Source organism: Amyelois transitella, chromosome 31 (assembly GCF_032362555.1).
Source record: "Amyelois transitella isolate CPQ chromosome 31, ilAmyTran1.1, whole genome shotgun sequence".
In the NCBI taxonomy this organism is placed as follows: Eukaryota; Metazoa; Arthropoda; class Insecta; order Lepidoptera; family Pyralidae; genus Amyelois; species Amyelois transitella.
Genome location: NC_083534.1, coordinates 3,452,220 through 3,467,689, shown reverse-complemented (window position 1 = coordinate 3,467,689; position 15,470 = coordinate 3,452,220). Strand labels below are relative to the sequence as shown.

Here is a 15,470-nt window from a genome sequence, read left to right as displayed (position 1 = left end):
ATAGCTAACCATTTTAATAAAACATACGTGAAATACAAATCGAAATAAATCATTTATTCATAGTAAGTACAGGTTATATAGATACATTGCTTCACTATATACAAATAACATATGTTTTGCATAGAGCTAATTAAAAAAAACTACTTAATAACCAGCAAATTTTTTGGTCAAAGATAGTCATATTATTATAAAAACAGCTAAACTACACTGTCATTATACTGCAACAATTTCTTTTTCTAGACGACAATTTATGACTTTATTTTTTTTTTTTTTCAAACTTGTATGTATAATAACATACTTTTAACAGTTAATATTAATTTATAAAATAATTGTTACTAATATAAAACTGTTAATATTTATTTATTACCGACTTCAAAAAACGAGGAGGTTCTCAATTCGACCGTATTTTTTAAGGTGTAATTTTGATTAATTATAATTTTTAATTTTCAGCCATTATGTTACCCGCGACTTCGTTCGCCTAATGTAGTTTTTGCGCTGTTTGACCTGGGCCTTCAGTGCCTTTATTTCAAATTTCATAAAAATCCGTTCAGCCGTTTAGCCGTAAAATTGTAACAGACATCCATCCATCCAGACATACAAGGGGTAGACAGAGCCACAAAAGGCCATAAAAACCATGTCCAGCTTTCGCATTTACGAAAATTATATTTAAGTGTTAATTAGACTAAATAATTTCAAAAGCGAAGCAAATTCAATTTTCAGCATTTTTTTTTATTCAGCATTAGGAAAAAAAAACCTGTGAGTTATTATTGAGATTAAATTTTAATGTGATAAATAATAGAACGAGGTTAATACAAATTAATTTTATAAATAAACAGCACCTACAAATACACAACATTTTCTTTATTACATTAATTAATCAACCACAGTATGCAGGCGAGTATGCAACCGGGACTAATGTCTTGAATATATTGGTTTAGAAGCCGTAAAGTCGACTTAATTTAAAATAAAATTCATCGAGGTTTATATAAGAGATATTTAAGAGAATTCTGGAAATTCTTAAGAGACGAAGCGTAATAATCCGCCATTTTGAAGTAAAAACAAAACGTTTTCCCTCCAATCCGTTGTTTTTTTTAAATGTAAATTTACGCTGCGCAGACGCTGCTTCTGTCGTCCATCGGCGCCAGTTCCAACTTCACATCCTCAGATTGCAACTCGGCGACCAGCTCTCGTAAGCTGATAAAAATAATATAATAATTGTTTGTTTGTTTGTAAACTCTTTATTGCACATAAAAATAAATAAAACAAATTGCAAAACAGTTATTGGATTTAGAAGAATATGTACAATGGCGGACTTATCCCCAATGGGATTTCTTCCAGTCAACCAAAATATAAAGGAAAATCCATAATTAGAAGGCAGCGCACATAAAAAGCATTGAGATGCAGTAAAAATAATTTTAAATAAAACCATGATTTCTCATGAACAAGACTTCTACAACCTTCTCCTTTCAGATCTTATAACCGTATAACCGACCAATTTCATAACTTCGTATCTCTTCAAACCGTGACATTGGCAGAATCACAGTAAGTCCGGTGGAAGAATATAGAAGAGAAATACTTCTTTATAATGTATACTAATATTATAAAGTTGAACAGTTTGTTTGTTTAAACGCGCTAATCTGTGCCCGCGACGCGTGGAATAGTTATTTTGGGCATCATTGAAGCGCTCAAGGATGAATAATTTTCCCTGTTTTTTTTTTTAGCATAAAGCCTTCCTCGATAAATGGTCTATTCAACGCAAAAATAATTTTTTAATTCGAACCAGTAGTTCCTGAGATTAGCGCTTTCAAACGAACGAACAAACAAACAAACATACTCTTCAGCTTTATAATATTAGTAAAGATATTGCGATGTACAACAGGGTTCATATTGTACCTATTTCTAAGCAGTAACTGTAATTCAACTGATGTACTTTATGATATCGAATAAAGATTATGAATTTCAATTTATAAAAAGAACACATACTGTGCTAGCTGCGCAGGAGTCACGTACACGGTGTCGGCGGCCAGCGAGGGCGGCGCGCGCATTTGGAGGGTGCCCACCTCCACTGACGGCGTGTTCAGAGCCTGGAATCATATCAAAAATTTATGTTATGTGCCGTGTGGTTCCCGGCACCAATACAAAAAAGAATAGGACCACTCCGTCCCTTTCCCATGGATGTCGTAAAAGGCGACCAAGGGATAGGCTTACAAATTTGGGATAATTTTTCGCCTTGGAAGCGGCAGTGAACTTAGTTTTAAGTAATTCATTCGAGGTCAACTAATGTTGTTAAACCAAACGATTTGACAATCATCAAGCGATACGAAGTATCCTATAATCTATCCATACTTTAATAAAACAGTAAAAATATTTTGTCTGCACATTTAGTATTTTGACTGAAATGGATAGGGAATCATTTTTTTTTTTTTACATTTTTTGTCTGTCTGGCTGTATCCGACTGTATGATTAAGATTCAACTCAAAATTTACGCGGACCAAGTCGCGGGCAACAGCTTGTTAGTACCTAATGAATGAAAATATTGAATTTGACAATTTATATGAGCAACAGAAGAAGAAAATGCTGCAGTGCAGTTTGTTACCGCTTCTTCTGCACTGACGCCTTGGAAGCGGCAGTAAACTTAGTTTTTAAGTAATTTATTTGACGTCAACCAATGTTGTTAAACCATACGTTTTGACAATTATTAAGCGATATATAGTATCCTATAGTAATGAATAAAAATTTTGAATTTTAAATTTTTGAATTTGAGCTGTCTACCCCGCTGGGAGTGCTACACACCTGCGCCAGCTCCCTGGTGGGGAACTCCGCGAGGTCGGTCTCCACGCAGCGCCACGGCCGATGCGTGAGTAGCTGGTGACGCACCTCACTCTGGAGGGCCAGCAGGCGCTCCTGTGGAAACATGTCATTTATTTTCTAAAGGGAACATGTTATTTATGTATAATTTTATAATATCTTATCGTTTTTAATTATCTACTTTTATTATTTACTTTTATTATATCTTAATTTTATCGTATATTGATCAAATTAAGGACGTCCTGGTAAAGGGTCAGGTCAAAAGTACCCGAAACCGCCGAGCTTGCGTGAAGAGAGTTATGAATGTGGATGAAGCGAAGGAAGTGTGCAGAGATCGTGGCAAGTGGAAAGAGGTAGTCTCTGCCTACCCCTCCGGGAAAGCGGCGTGATTTTATGTATGTATGTAAGTAAAAAGCGACTAAGGGATAGGCTTACAAATTTGGGATAATTTTTTAGGCGATGGGCTAGCAACCTGTCACAATTTGAATCTCAACTCTATCACAAAGCCAAACAGCTGAACGTGGCCATTCAGTCTTTTCAAGACTATTGGCTCTGTCTAGCCCGCAAGGGATATAGACGTGACCATATGTATGTATGTATGTATACATATTATAGCAGGGGCGATGATACGGGCTCGACCGCCACCAAAGGGCAGATCTTCCTGCAGGCTGGTGTGTTCCCTGGGGAACCGCGCGACAGACGATGTTGTATAATATGTCTGTATGTATGTTTGTTGAAACTGTGGCGACATCTCTACGCCACTCGTCACAACATCACGGCCACTGTGGCGCAGCGGTAGTACGCTTGTCTGTGACACCAGAGATCCCGGGTTCGAATCCCGGCCAGGGCGTGATGAGAAAAGAACTTTTTCTGATTGGCCTGGGTCTTGGATGTTTATCTATATAAGTATTTATTATAAAATATAGTATCGTTGAGTTAGTATCTCGTAACACAAGTCTCGAACTTACTTCGAGGCTAACTCAATCAGTGTAATTTGTCCCGTATATATTTATTTATCCAATCAAACAACTACTGTCAATCATCGCGAAGAAATTGACGCGCTCAACCAATAGCAGCGAAGAATCTTAATCGCGATTTCAAAGATTTCACGGATTGGAGCTATATATACAACCTCCGACACAACATCGTCTGTCGCGCGGTTCCCCAGGCATAACACCTAGCCTGGCGGAAGATCTTCCCTTTGGTGGCGGTCGAGCCGAATCATCCATCTCCCGCTACAAAACAATGAGAGAAATGGATAGGAGTACAATACCTCCAACTGCCGCCTGATCTCCCTCTGCTTCTCCTTGTGAGTCTCCATCGCCTTGGCGTACTTGCTCGGGTCATCAGGGAACTTGACCAGGCCAGATTTGGCAACGTGCATTGTCCAATCCTGCGGACAATAAATAAATATATACGGGACAAATTACACAGATCGAGTTAGCCTCGAAGTAAGTTCGAGACTTGTGTCACGAGATACCAACTCGACGATACTATATTTTATACATACATACATACATACTTATAGTCACGTCTATATCCCTAGCGGGGTAGACAGAGCCAACAGTCCTGAAAAGACTGATAGGCCACGCTCAGCTGTTTGGCTTTGTGATAGAATTGAGATTCAAATAGTGACGGGTTGCTAGCCCATCGCCTAAAAGAGGAATCCCAAGTTTATAAGCCTATCCCTTAGTCGCCTTTTACGACATCCGTGGGAAAGAGATGGAGTGGTCCTATTCTTTTTTTTATTGGTGCCGGGAACCACAGCATGGCACTATAAATAAATAAATATATACGGGACAAATTACACAGATCGAGTCAGCCTCGTAGTAAGTTCGAGACTTGAGTCACGAGATACCAACTCGACGATACTATATTTTAAAATAAATACTTATTTAAGATAAACATCCAAGACAATCAGAGAAAGTTCGTTTCTACTTCATGCCCTGGCCGGGCTTCGAACCCGGGACCTCCAGTGTCACAGACAAGCGCACTACCGCTGCGCCACAGAGGCCGTCAATACATAGATATAAATAAACTCTCACTGAATGACTGACAAAGTACTGACAACTACTTCTACTTGCCTCTCTGTGTTCAAAAAAGGGGACAAGTGCGAGTTGAACTCGCGTGAAGAGGGTTCCGTACGATGTTACCTATCATGTTTTTTTAAAACTGACCCAAATTTGTTTGTTGTGATGTTTGAGTGATTTATAATGTTATTTTAATATCATGGACTTCTTATAGGTTTTCCTATAATCTATAAGGAGAAAACTAATTTCTGTATTTTTTTCAACATTTTAGGTTCAGTAGTTTCGGAGATAAGGGGGGGAATGGTCAATTTTCGTCTATTTTCTTGAAAAACTTGGAAACTATTTATTTTAAAATTACAAAAAAATACATTTAAGATCTTTTCAACAAGACCTTTCATTTGATATGCCACACGATGCAGTTTTCAGATTTTTTTTTTTAATTGTCCCCTTCCCCCCCAAAAATGACCCCCCATATACAGATTTCATCTGCTCACGTCACACCTCTGTGTTTGGGTCACAGGAATTGATATGTGTACCAAATTTCAACTTAATCGGTCTAATAGATTCGGAGATAATTGACTGTAAGCGACGGACGGACAGACACACGAGTGATCCTATAAGGTTTCCGTTTTTGTATTCAGACGTACGGAACCCTAAAAACAGCAGTTTGCTACATTTACTACAACCTGACACGTCTCTTACAACTTTTGGCCTCGGTGGGGTGCTCCAGAGATCTACCAGCGGAGCCCTACGCTCTAAACACTTACAGCCTGCAGTTTAGCCAGCCCCCGCTCCAGCTCGCCGGCGGCCTGTCTCCTGGCCTTGGCGGCGGCGGCGGTGGGGTGCTCCAGAGGTCTCAGCTTGCGGAGCGCCTCCTGCGACGCCTTGTTGCAGGCCGCCACTCGGGCTGCGCGCTCGCGTTCCACCGTCCTGGTTGAAAAAGTATTATATTTACATACATACATACATATGTACATACACACATATGGTCACGTCCATATCCCTTGCGGGGTAGACATGTATTTATATTTACTTTAAGCTTTATCACGCGGTGCTTCGATGATAATTTCGGTATAATAATATGCGTACGTTATTCCCGAATGTCTATTCTATTTGTGTACTAAATTCCGTCAAAATTGGTTCAGTTCTTTCTGAGTATATTCTTTACAAACTAAAAAAATACAAATATTTTCTCTTTATTATTAACAACATCGACAGCGCCATGATAAGTGGACACGCGCCGTGTGGTTCCCGGCACCAATATTAAAAAGAATAGGACCACTCATTGAAGCCCTCAAGGATGAATAATTTTACCCGATTTCTTTCACATTCTCCATTATATCTTCGCTTCTAATAGTTGCAGCGTGATGTTATATAGCCTAAAGCCTTCCTCGATAAATGGTGTATTCAACACAAAGATAATTTTTCAATTCGTACCTACCCGTAGTTCCTGAGATTAGCGCGTTCAAACAAACAAACTCTTCAGTTTTATAATATTAGTATAGATAAACAAAATCACTCACACTGTTCACACACCACGCACACACACACACACACACCAAAACAATCAATCAATCACTCACCAGCTTAACACCTTGAGCTGATGATGGAGTGCCTCGTTGACTTCGCCCACGGTGCCTGAAGACACCTTCACGGGAGTCTCCTCTGAATATTAAATTTATATATATAAATATTATAATAATAAAATGCCGTGCGGTTCCGGGCACCAATATAAAAAAAAGAATAAGACCACTGGCATCTCATTTCCCGTGGATGTCGTAAGAGGCGACTAAGGGATAGGTTTGTAAACTTTGGTATTCTTATTTTAGACGATTTGCTAGCAACCTGTCACTATTTGAATCTCAATTCTATCATAAAGCCAAACAGGTGAATGTGACCTATCAGTGTTTGCAAGACTGTTGGCTCTGTCTACCCCGCATGGGATATAGACGTGATTAACATGTATGTCTTTTGTTTGCCTTGACTTTTAAAAGTGTTATTATTGATATTTAATTCGATACAGATAACGTCGCCATCGGCTAAAAGAAGAATCCCAAGTTATCGACTTGCCTAACCCTCAGTCGTCTTTTACGACATCCATAGGAAAGAGATGGAGCAGTCCTATTCTTCTTTCTATAGGTACGTAACGGTTTTTTTTAATCACAATATCTTGTAATCAAACTTGTTAAACGTTAAAATTATGAAAATAATATTATTAATAAATAATTAATTAAAATTAATAACACAATAACCACGTCCACATGACAATGACAGTTAAACAGTTATAACGATATAGACAGACAGACAGACCAATCTGAATGTGAACCAACTAACTGTTCTTGAAAATTTTTAATGGAAGCAATTTAATTTAAGATGAATTACTACATAGTATAAAGCCAAGTCGCTTCCCGCGTCTGTCCCAATGTGTGTATGTATGTATGCTTAAATCTTTATAACTACGCAACAAATTTTGATGATTTTTTTAAAATAGGTAGATAGAGTGATTCAAGAGGACATTTTATATGTACAAATGCTACCCGCGCCAAACTTATCCCTTAGTCGACTTTTACGACATCCATGGGAACGAGGTGGAGTGGTCCAATTCCTTTTTCTATTGGTGCCAAGAACCACACGGCACATAACTCATTATAATACTCGTCTTTATACATCCAGGTCTGTAAATACATACATATAATCACGTCTATAACCCCTGCGGGGTAGAGAGAGCCAACAGTCTTATGAAGACTGATAGGCCACGTTCAGCTATTTGTCTTAATGAATGTCAGTACGTAAATAAAAGAACAATTATTCGCAAATTAAGGTAAACTCGATCTTTGCTACGAAATGATACAGGCATAGCTTCATATAAAAATTTCACATTTCAGATTAGACGTGTCTTTTTAGGAAAAACTAACTTAACATGCAACATTATGACGATACGGTCACGAGGAAAATAGTACCAGTTCACTAAGCGCGTAAGTTTCATTGACCACGGATCATTGTAACATGTTTGAACATGTCCGTTATAAAATAAAGGTACGTCACGTAAATAGTTTAGAAATAAGCCCGTAGGCAGCCTGTGGGTGGATTCTGGATTGGGTGAGTCAGGTTTTTACACGAAGCGACTCCCGTCTGACCTCCGCAACCTTTGCAGGGGAACCTGACCCGTGTTGGATCGATCATGGTTACACATCCAGTCGCCTGAATGTGCAGGTTTCCTCACGGTAATAATCTTTCGATCAACTTATGTACACTTATGTATAAACGAAAGTTTGACTGGTAGAGAAAATAGAAGTCCAAATATAAACATACATACATATAGTCACGTCTTTATCCCTTGCGGGATAGACAGAGTCGACAAACAGCCTTTAAAAGACTGATGTTCAGCTTTTTGGCATGACGATATATTTGAGAAATATATAAATAAAATAAATAAATAAATACAAAACTGGTACTATTTTCAATAAAAAACATTTGATTCGTGAAACGTTAAGTTAAGAGTGGATTCAAAATGGCGTAACAATTGCTGGAACACGAGTTTAACGGCAGAAATCTATTTCAATAATTCACGCATAAATTACAAAATTCTTATTTTTCCAATATTTTTTTATATTACAAAAATTAAGTAAGTTACAACTTACATTAGTTATTATATTATTTTTTTTACTTTTTATGATCACATAATCGATTTAGTTTTTTTTTAAGTTTATATAAATATTTAATACTTAATATATTATATATTAAAAAAAATTACTGCCAAAAAATATGTAACAGAAATTATTTCCGCCATTTTGCATTCCACTCCCAAATATTTAGTACAAGTGACGTGACATATATAATAATTGTACAACGATCATGCTTAATTATTGACGATGTATCAAGGCATGTAATTAGTTCCATTCCTGTAAAGAAAGCTTATTTAAATTAGTTTTAGGCGCCTTCCGCTTACTCAACATATTTAACTCTATGGTTCCTATAATGTTCATTATATGGTCATTGGTCAATTTATTGTGGAAGAAGATTAGATTATTATTTTTTTAATGTTCATATCTACCTATTTATTTTTATAAACTGTATTTCTTACGAACTACTTTCGACGCTCGCTATATGTTTAAAATAAAATATAGATCAAATGTAGAAAAGATGAACAAATCCCTACATAACTTGTACTTTAAGCGATATAATATGTTACTTAAGGAAAGTTAAGAAGAAAAATATCATATTTCTTTTGTGTAGACGAAAATAAATAAATTATCTTAACAATCATGCTTATTTTATACATTCATATACACACTACTTGGTAAATTAACGAAAATAAAAAAGGAAACCTAAAAACAAAATCTCCCGCATTTTGGGGAAATATGTATTGTGATGACCATGCAACAATGAACGGACATAGAACATCGACAATTCCAAACAAAAATATCTTACGGTTAATTTCTTTAGGCGTTACGGCTGGAGTCACCACCGCTATGCAAAACGTACAATATGTTTATAGAATTAGAAATAATAATATTTTTTTGTTAACAAAATTTTACAAGTCTATAATGTAGATTAAAAATATTAAAGCGACGAAAATACTTTTAAAAGTAAATAACATTGCGTCTAAATTTTAGTACAAATCTAATCGTTCATAAGTCTGTATACAAGCAAGCGGGATGGTCATAGAGCTCTTAATAATGAGAGGCGGTCGCCGCAATATATATAGCTATGGGTGGAGGCCGAATCAGCGGCATGCTTTTCAAGCCAATAAAACACTAATATTGTAACTAAATAAAGTCATGATTGCTTTGTACAATTTAATTTTATTGAAGCATTTTTTTTTCATTCAATACTTTTGGTTTTTCGCATCGCATGATAAGGTATGTCTAGGTGTACTAAGTACATTATTTATTATAAAATATAGTATCGTTGAACAAGTATCCCGGCACACAAGCCCCGAACTTACTATGGGGTTAACACAATCTGTGTGAATTGTTCCGTATATATTTGTTAACGTACCCCGAGCACCGCTCGGTCGCCCAGGTATCATTTATTTATAAATCAATTCATTTACACAGAAAACATATAGGAATGATATAAACAAGAAACAACAGTACATAGTTTCTGGTCTATTTCTAAAGAAATCTCTTCCGGCATACCCGAGATAGGTTTAATGATTTTTTTTAAATAAAAATAAACTAAATTGCATCCTATAATAAGCAAGGGAAGGCATGTTAGCGCTGAAACATTAATCTTACGTAAGAAATCTCTGACGGACACCGGAACGGGCGATGCTGTATACAAAATGTTATACATTACATGTAGGAAATTATATAAAATTCACTATACTTTGGCGTAAAAAGAAATCTATAAAAATTAAAACACTATATTATGTCATTGAAACATGACTTAAGGCTATATTATCAAAACTATATATGTGCCGTGTGGTTCCCGGCAGTGCCGTGTGGTTCCCGGCACCATTAGAAAAAAAAAGTCATTAATACACGGCCGCGACAGTATAGAAGAGAAAAAACTTTAGAAGATAAACTAGATTAACTTTAATAAATTTGACTTAAATTTAAATAAAGCGACGGATTTAAGCAATATTGACATCTATAGTTTTTTTTTTTTAGAGAAAATAATACGACAATTTCGAAGCTCTATGGTTGGTAAGGGAAGGCATGCATGTTAGAGCGAGACAGGTAATCTTACGTGAGTAGTCTCTGGCCGGCGTCGTGGCAGTAGCTGCACACACAACGTAGTTTTAAAATTTTCGGCACGGTTCGCATAAAGATCGTTTCGCATAATAATTGTTTGACATAAAAATATTAAGAAAACTTTTGCCCGCGCATTTCACTTTGAAAATTCTAAAATATGAAATGTATAATGATGTGAATTTCCATTTTGTTTTAGAACAGAATTTTACGCCATTATATACATATGTACAAAAGAATTTAAGATAAGAGACTTCAGCTATTTTTTTAAGAAAGTCGGAAGATCAGTCATCTGTTCCTTATATACTTATTGAAATAATCTTTATGCATGCCGACACTAAATCATTGTAACACTCAGATGAAAACTAACGTTATAAACACACTCTCACAACTCTTTCCATAGACATATATCAAAATTATAGAAAAATAAATCTATGGTAAGATTTGCATTTTTGTTGTTACAATTTTCACTCAACAAACGACTTACTTAACAACGCCAGATCTATAAAATAAAATTAACTTTATATATTAACATAATCCATCAATTAATTGGCAACGAAATACCTCTTTCATCGATTGTAATAGAAATTAAGAAAATTGCTAGAAAATATCCATCAGTAGGTATTTAAATCTAGTTTTTACATAAAGACAAAAATAAAACCAGCATAACATTTTTTTGCATAATTTTCATTACGCATAACATGATGTTTCACACATAAAAAAGTTACGCGCAATACGGAGACAATTTTCTAGTTTAAATTTTTCAACTGTTTCATTATTTTCAGTTGTCAGTATTAAAATAAATTACATACAAATTACTCTAGTATTCAAATTACGCCATCAAAAATACATACATACATACATAAAATCACGCCTCTTTCCCGGAGGGGTAGGTAACTTTTTCTGATATATATACATATATATATGTATATTCATACATACAGTCACGTCTATATACCTTGCGGGGCAGACAGAGCCAAAAGTCTTGAAGACACTGTTAGGTCACGTTCAGCTTTTTGGCTTGATGATGGAATTTAATAATAAGCACCCAATATAGAAACAACTCACCGTGATGAGAACCTCTCTTAGCGTACAGCTTCAGCTTGTCTCGTAACGCTCCACGCTCCAGCTCCAGGGAGTCAATGTCCTGCTGGAGGTGGTCCATCGTCTCCTCGTACTCTTTCTCTTTGCTGTGGAGAGAGAGAGAGAAAAGAGAACTTTTACGTCGCCGTGTTTTTATACTGTACAAAGTACAATTTACCGTAATTGACGATATCGAATTTTCTGCTTAATTTCATTTCATTTAGTTCACGATTACCAATTCAAGTGTGCACACGTCACTTTGTTCCTTTATTAATAAACAAAATATTGTTCTATATATTATCAAGTTTTATTTATCAAGATGATCAAGCTATCAAGAGGAGTCTCTGCTCCTAGATGTACTCTTGCAAAATAATATAAGAACAAATTAGGGATAGATTACACAGATTGAGTTAGCCTCGAATTAAATTCGAAACTTGTGAGAGATACTAACTAAATAAGAGGAGAGAGAGTTGGAAATCGGTTGGTAAGAGAAATGACCTTGTAGAGGGCTTGACAGCCACAAAGGGAAGATCATTCATATACATATATTTTAATGTAGACAATGTGCATTCATCCACGATTTAGACTTACATACATACATAAAATCACGCCTCTTTCCCGGAGGGGTAGGCAGAGACTACCTCTTCCACTTGCCACGATCTCTGCATACTTCCTTCGCTTCATCCACATTCATAACTCTCTTCATGCAAGCTCGGTTAGCTCGGTGGTTTCGGGTACTTTTGACCTGACCCTTTACCAGGACGTCCTTTAGACTTAAGAGATCTTTATTTGTAAATTGACGTCCGGTGTAAATGCTGCAGTGTAGTTTGTTCCGCCGCTTCTTCTACACGTGCGCTTTGGAAGCGGTAGTAGTTATAATTAGATTTAAGTGATGTGACGTCAATAAGTGACACCTTGTATTGTGTGGGGCATACCAAATTGTGAGAAAGAGGAATGGGCGAGAGAAATTACCTATCTATCTTAAATAACACCGATATTCGTTGTTAATTCAAGACTTGTTAAGGCTAATACACGTTACGGAATAAATGAAGGTCAAAGGTGTCAGTGCTAGTTTTACTCGATAAAACGCGTCGAGCGAGTGATCACGAATTTGTATGGAAATGCATTAATGCCATCGCGGTAACCACTAGGTGGCGCTATCTGTATGTATGTATGTGTATGTATGTATGACGGCCTCTGTGGCGCAGCGGTAGTACGCTTGTCTGTGACACCGGAGGTCCCGGGTTCGAATCCCGGCCAGGGCATGATGAGAAACGAATTTTTTCTGATTGACCTGGGTTTTGGATGTTTATCTATATAAGTATTTATTATAAAATATAGTATCGTTGAGTTAGTCTCGTAACACAAGTCTCGAACTAACTTGAGGCTAACTCAATCTGTGTTATTTGTCCCGTATATATTTATTTATTTATTATGTATGCATGTATGTATGTGTATGCATGTATGTATGTATATGTATGTATGTGTATGTATGCATGTATTAAATGAATATCCTACCGTTTCAGCTGGTTAGTGGCGTCCTCCAATCTCCTCTGCAGCTGTTCCGCTCTCAGCTCGGAGTCGCGAGCGGCCGCCGACAGTTTCCTCTCGCCCAGCTCCCTACGAATCTGCATCTCTGATAACTCTTCTTGTTTGGCCTGATATACAAAAGATATTTATTTTTATACACTATAATGATTAAAGAACCATATGCTTAAACTAAATTTTAGCATCAATACAAATTCTTCTACACATGCGCTTTGGAAGCGGTAGTAGTTATAATTATATTTAAGTGATATGTGACGTCAATAAGTGATACCTTGTATCCAATCTATACATATAATAAATCTGTAGAAAGGTCAATTCTGTACATTGAAAATATTGAAAAATCTATACATATAATAAATCTGTAGAAAGGTCAATTCTGTACATTGAAAATATTGAAAAAATAAATAGCAGGGGGTGTTACTGGATCGATACCAAATACAAAAATGTGATTAAAAAAATTTTTGTCTGTCTGTCTGTATGTTCAGGCATCACGTGAAAACTAACGGTTCGATTTTGATGAAACTTGGTATAATTATACCTTATTATCCTGGGCGTAAAATAGGATACTTTTTATCCCGAAAAAATACGAAGAAAAAAAAATCTTAATTTTTCAGTTTATCCATAGACGTTGTTCTGTAGAACCGCGAACACACGTTGCGTTACCCGCAGTGGATTTAGCGCCGTAACCTGTAGCGCCTAAAGTCGGCTTTGGCTTGAACCGTTTTCTGCACAAGCGGGCCGCTACTAATTACTATGAAAAAAATACTACATAGCTACATTAATTCCCATCAAGCTGAAAATGAGTATAATTATTTAAAACACAATCAAAAGCATTATTTCAAAATTCCCCATGATTCCGGTTTAAGGAAAAAAATTTACTCACGGTCAAAGGCAAAAAATGGGTGTATCGCAATTTTCTTTAAAACGGAAAGTTTTTCAAATCGGAAAATTATATCAGACATAAATTGTAGATCATAAAGTTATCTATAAAAAAGGTATCAATATTTTTTTTCAACAAAGCTACCGTTTCTGTGATATAACGATGCAAAAAGTTGCAAGCGTCATAATATGCATCCGTTTCCTTGCCACCTCTCAGGTAGTGTACTATTAGCGCGTTTTTTTTAACATTTTTATTATTAAACTTGAAAAAGTCTGAAATAGGTTAGAATAAACACGTGTTTTCACTACGCAGTGGCACTCAAGACTAACTTTCGCATTTATTATTTTAAAAAAAATAGAATTTTAAAATAAAATAGAATAAGTGAAGAAAATCATCTTAGGACAATAATAGAGATTACAATTTTCAAATTCAATGCAATAATCAAATTAAAACTAAAACTACTTATAAAAATAATAGTTTAAAAAAAACTAAAAAACTACGCTTTTATTGCTAATCAAACTAAATAATCAAACTAAAAAATAGAAAATAAAAATTAATGACAAAGGAATTCAGTAGTAGCAAGTCGAACAATCAGTTTAGTCAGTTGTAGTAGTAATTACCTCGGATTAAAATTATAACAAAATTAAATTTATAAACAAAACAATTTAAATCAGAGTAAAAAGCGTGGGGTGCCTGATGTAGTAAATATTAAAATCATTCTATTAGCATATATTTATGACAAGAGAGTTATGAAAATGAAGTAAAATGCACCCCACGCTTTTTACTCTGATTTAAATTGTTTTGTTTATAAATTTAATTTTGTTATAATTTTAATCCGAGGTAATTACTACTACAACTGACTAAACTGATTGTTCGACTTGCTACTACTGAATTCCTTTGTCATTAATTTTTATTTTCTATTTTTTAGTTTGATTATTTAGTTTGATTAGCAATAAAAGCGTAGTTTTTTAGTTTTTTTTAAACTATTATTTATTTTCTATTTTTTAGTTCGATTTGCAATAAAACGGGTAGTTTTTTAGTTTTTTTATACAATTATTTTTTGGAAGTAAACACTTCTGGTATAACTATCTTACTAGAAAAGACTTTCGCAACCATGCGCCCATCGCCGGAGGTTTTCACAACTAACTTTCTTAAAGTTATATGTGGCCTGATTGGATTAAATCTCATAATATTCTCATGATCATGATTCTTTTTAAGGCGATGGGCTTGCAACCTGTCACTATTTGAATCTCAATTCTATCTTAAAGCCAAATAGCTGAATGTGGCCTATCAGTCTTTACAAGACTGTTGGTTCTGTCTACCCCGCAAGGGATATAGACGTGATTATATGTATGTATGATGATTGTTAAACCCAGTTGAAAAGAATTTTATAGTGATAAATCACTGTTAATAATATTTTTGACT

At 35.6% G+C, this 15,470-nt stretch overlaps 1 protein-coding gene across 7 annotated transcripts in view; it reads right to left on the bottom strand.

Moving 5' to 3' along the window:
- Positions 1-33: 33 nt before the first annotated feature.
- The window catches only part of LOC106138959 (dynactin subunit 1), a 47,155-nt gene continuing 31,718 nt past the window's right edge, over positions 34-15,470 (bottom strand). For 4 of the 7 annotated variants that reach the window (XM_060953144.1, XM_060953142.1, XM_060953143.1 and 1 more), the window contains 10 exons: positions 13,136-13,275; positions 11,603-11,724; positions 10,533-10,565; positions 10,079-10,114; positions 6,422-6,503; positions 5,606-5,768; positions 4,082-4,201; positions 2,794-2,904; positions 1,984-2,084; positions 34-1,194 (listed from right to left, as the gene is read on the bottom strand). In XM_060953144.1, the coding sequence (XP_060809127.1) occupies positions 1,104-1,194; positions 1,984-2,084; positions 2,794-2,904; positions 4,082-4,201; positions 5,606-5,768; positions 6,422-6,503; positions 10,079-10,114; positions 10,533-10,565; positions 11,603-11,724; positions 13,136-13,275 (999 nt within the window). In that variant the 3' untranslated portion in view covers positions 34-1,103. Of the gene's footprint in view, positions 1,195-1,983; positions 2,085-2,793; positions 2,905-4,081; positions 4,202-5,605; positions 5,769-6,421; positions 6,504-9,105; positions 9,309-10,078; positions 10,115-10,532; positions 10,566-11,602; positions 11,725-13,135; positions 13,276-15,470 lie in introns of those variants that run through there. The other 3 variants (XM_060953145.1, XM_060953147.1, XM_060953148.1) reach the window with 3 other exon arrangements.